The sequence below is a fragment of the Diaporthe amygdali genome (genome assembly GCF_026229845.1).
Source record: "Diaporthe amygdali strain CAA958 chromosome Unknown NODE_160_length_2001_cov_76_142931, whole genome shotgun sequence".
Lineage (NCBI taxonomy): Eukaryota > Fungi > Ascomycota > Sordariomycetes > Diaporthales > Diaporthaceae > Diaporthe > Diaporthe amygdali.
This window is the reverse complement of record NW_026517180.1, coordinates 1-2,001: the sequence shown is the minus strand read 5'-3', so window position 1 is coordinate 2,001 and position 2,001 is coordinate 1. Positions and strand designations below refer to the sequence as shown.

General features: G+C 49.7%; 1 protein-coding gene across 1 annotated transcript; it reads left to right on the top strand.

The window, feature by feature from the left end:
- Nucleotides 1–1,680: 1,680 nt before the first annotated feature.
- Nucleotides 1,681–2,001, top strand: J7T55_001358 (uncharacterized protein; the record flags this gene model as incomplete). The annotated part of the gene is made up of 2 exons (XM_053136385.1): nucleotides 1,681–1,707; nucleotides 1,838–2,001. Coding segments are annotated over 2 exons (191 nt in total), but the record flags the coding sequence as incomplete, so codon positions are not given.

The window sequence follows — 2,001 nt, the reverse complement described above, 5'->3', positions numbered from 1 at the left end:
TAGCATGCCGACCTTGACAAGACCGAATCTGTGAGTGCACGGATCACTTGTGACCCGCAGTTCGAATCTGATCTGTGTATAGTACCCATGTCTGGAGGCCTTGCCTTGGAACAGTAATTCCCTTGGTCCGCGAACTATTTACAGTGACAACGACGCATGCGACGACATCGGATTCAGGGATCCGGGGTTGAGGATGGATGGCGGGCTACTACGCGTTGGCTGGTACGGTAAGTCCACCCCAGGGCGGATAATCCCACTGCAAGGGGATGATACCATATGGGCTCATGGCTGTTCCATACCATCATCTCGATATACTAATTATGTTCAATGCTGGCGAAGCCGCCTGGCGAGATGCAACCGCCTGCAGGAGGTGGTGTCAACTGGCACGTAGATTTTGTCGCTGGGTCAACGCTGGCTGTTCGAGGCAACGCGAATCACGACAGCCATCGATAGAGGAATTATAGGAACAGCATTTGCTATGAATAGTGAGGCCATCATTAACCTCGCATCGCCAGAATCAACATATGAGGTTGAAGCTGCGATATGGCCGTTGCTAGTAGCCATATTTGTAACCTGATTGGTCGAAGTGAAGCCCAAGCGCACGGCTCTTTACTTTCCATCAATTTTTGAATGGTTTGGCTTGGCATTCCATCCACAGGTTCTGCGCGAGGATACATATATAGCGCATGCTTGACTAAACTACGGAAGCTATGGAACGTGCATACAGTAGAATCAACCTCCGGGTATTTGCTTCATAATTTCCTCTATTCGCTCGCGTCTTTTGCAAGAGCATGACCGTAAATCAACTTCGGACCACATTCGAATCCCCAGGGATTGTAAGCACTCGCTGGTGCTAGCCTGGTCATTCTACGCCAGCACTCCGAGCATTGGACATGTTTTTGACATGGTTTGAAACAGAAATATTATTGGTATCGGTCTTGATGCTTTTCGTGCTTCCTTCATCTCAATCTGTGAAGACAAGAGCATATCTTGCACTCCAGACGCGTTTGATCAGCTTGCGCGAGAGGGTATGACTTACTGGCTGTTGTGGAAGTATCCGGCTAATCATGATGCAGGGCTTCAGAACCTGACTCTCGATCTCATCCTCGCACTGCACGGTCTGCGGACCTCTCGCGTCCTCTCTTCCCGCGGTGGAGGCAAGAATGTCTTCAGCGACCTATCAAAATTCAACGATGAAGTTAACTCCGATAATTTTGACTTCGACTTATCCGCCATCTCGTCAATGCCGTCCTTTTGGCGCGGCTGGCCTCAACATGCGAGGGTCGAAGCTTGGCCAGGGCAGGGGCACACACCCCTGGGAGCACGCTAAACCCCTTAAGTCCAAAGCTTTGAAAAGTGTTCCAGATACTATACTGCTTTATGCAAGGCTAAACCTATCTGGTCTAAAGCTTTGAACAGCTTCCAAGATCCCGTATTGCTTGATGCAGAGCTAAACCCATTGAGTCCAAACCTTTGAACAGATTTCAAGACCTCGTACTGTTTTACGCGGGGCAGATGTCATGCAGAATCCAAGCCCCATCATTCCATCTTGCATCGACTCACCTGTACTCCTCTGCCAAACGACGAAGTACCTCTTTGTATCTTCTTTTAGATTATCTTCAAGACGGCGAGATTAACAGTTCGGAAGAGACTAAGAGCATTCTGAAGGAGATCAGCAAGATGTCCAAGATCAATCCCTGTCAGGGTGTCAGAGGGTAGTGTCGCGAGATCCTAATTTGCATGCATGCGGGGGAAACATGGTGAGGCTTGTAGCCGTCTAGCGTTCGTGACTTCGCTCTTCATCCTCATCCCGCACCCGCTAACAATACTATGTCAGGAACTCGGAGATGCTGCAGTCACCGCCAACAACCCTTTTGGAGCTGTGTACGAGGCGACTCTGCCGGACATCGCTTTCCACAAAAAAGCTTTTCCCGGTGGAGGAAATGTGAGGGGCTCCATATTTGCCCTTTCTAGCCCGGACGGCATCGGAGTCATCTTCAA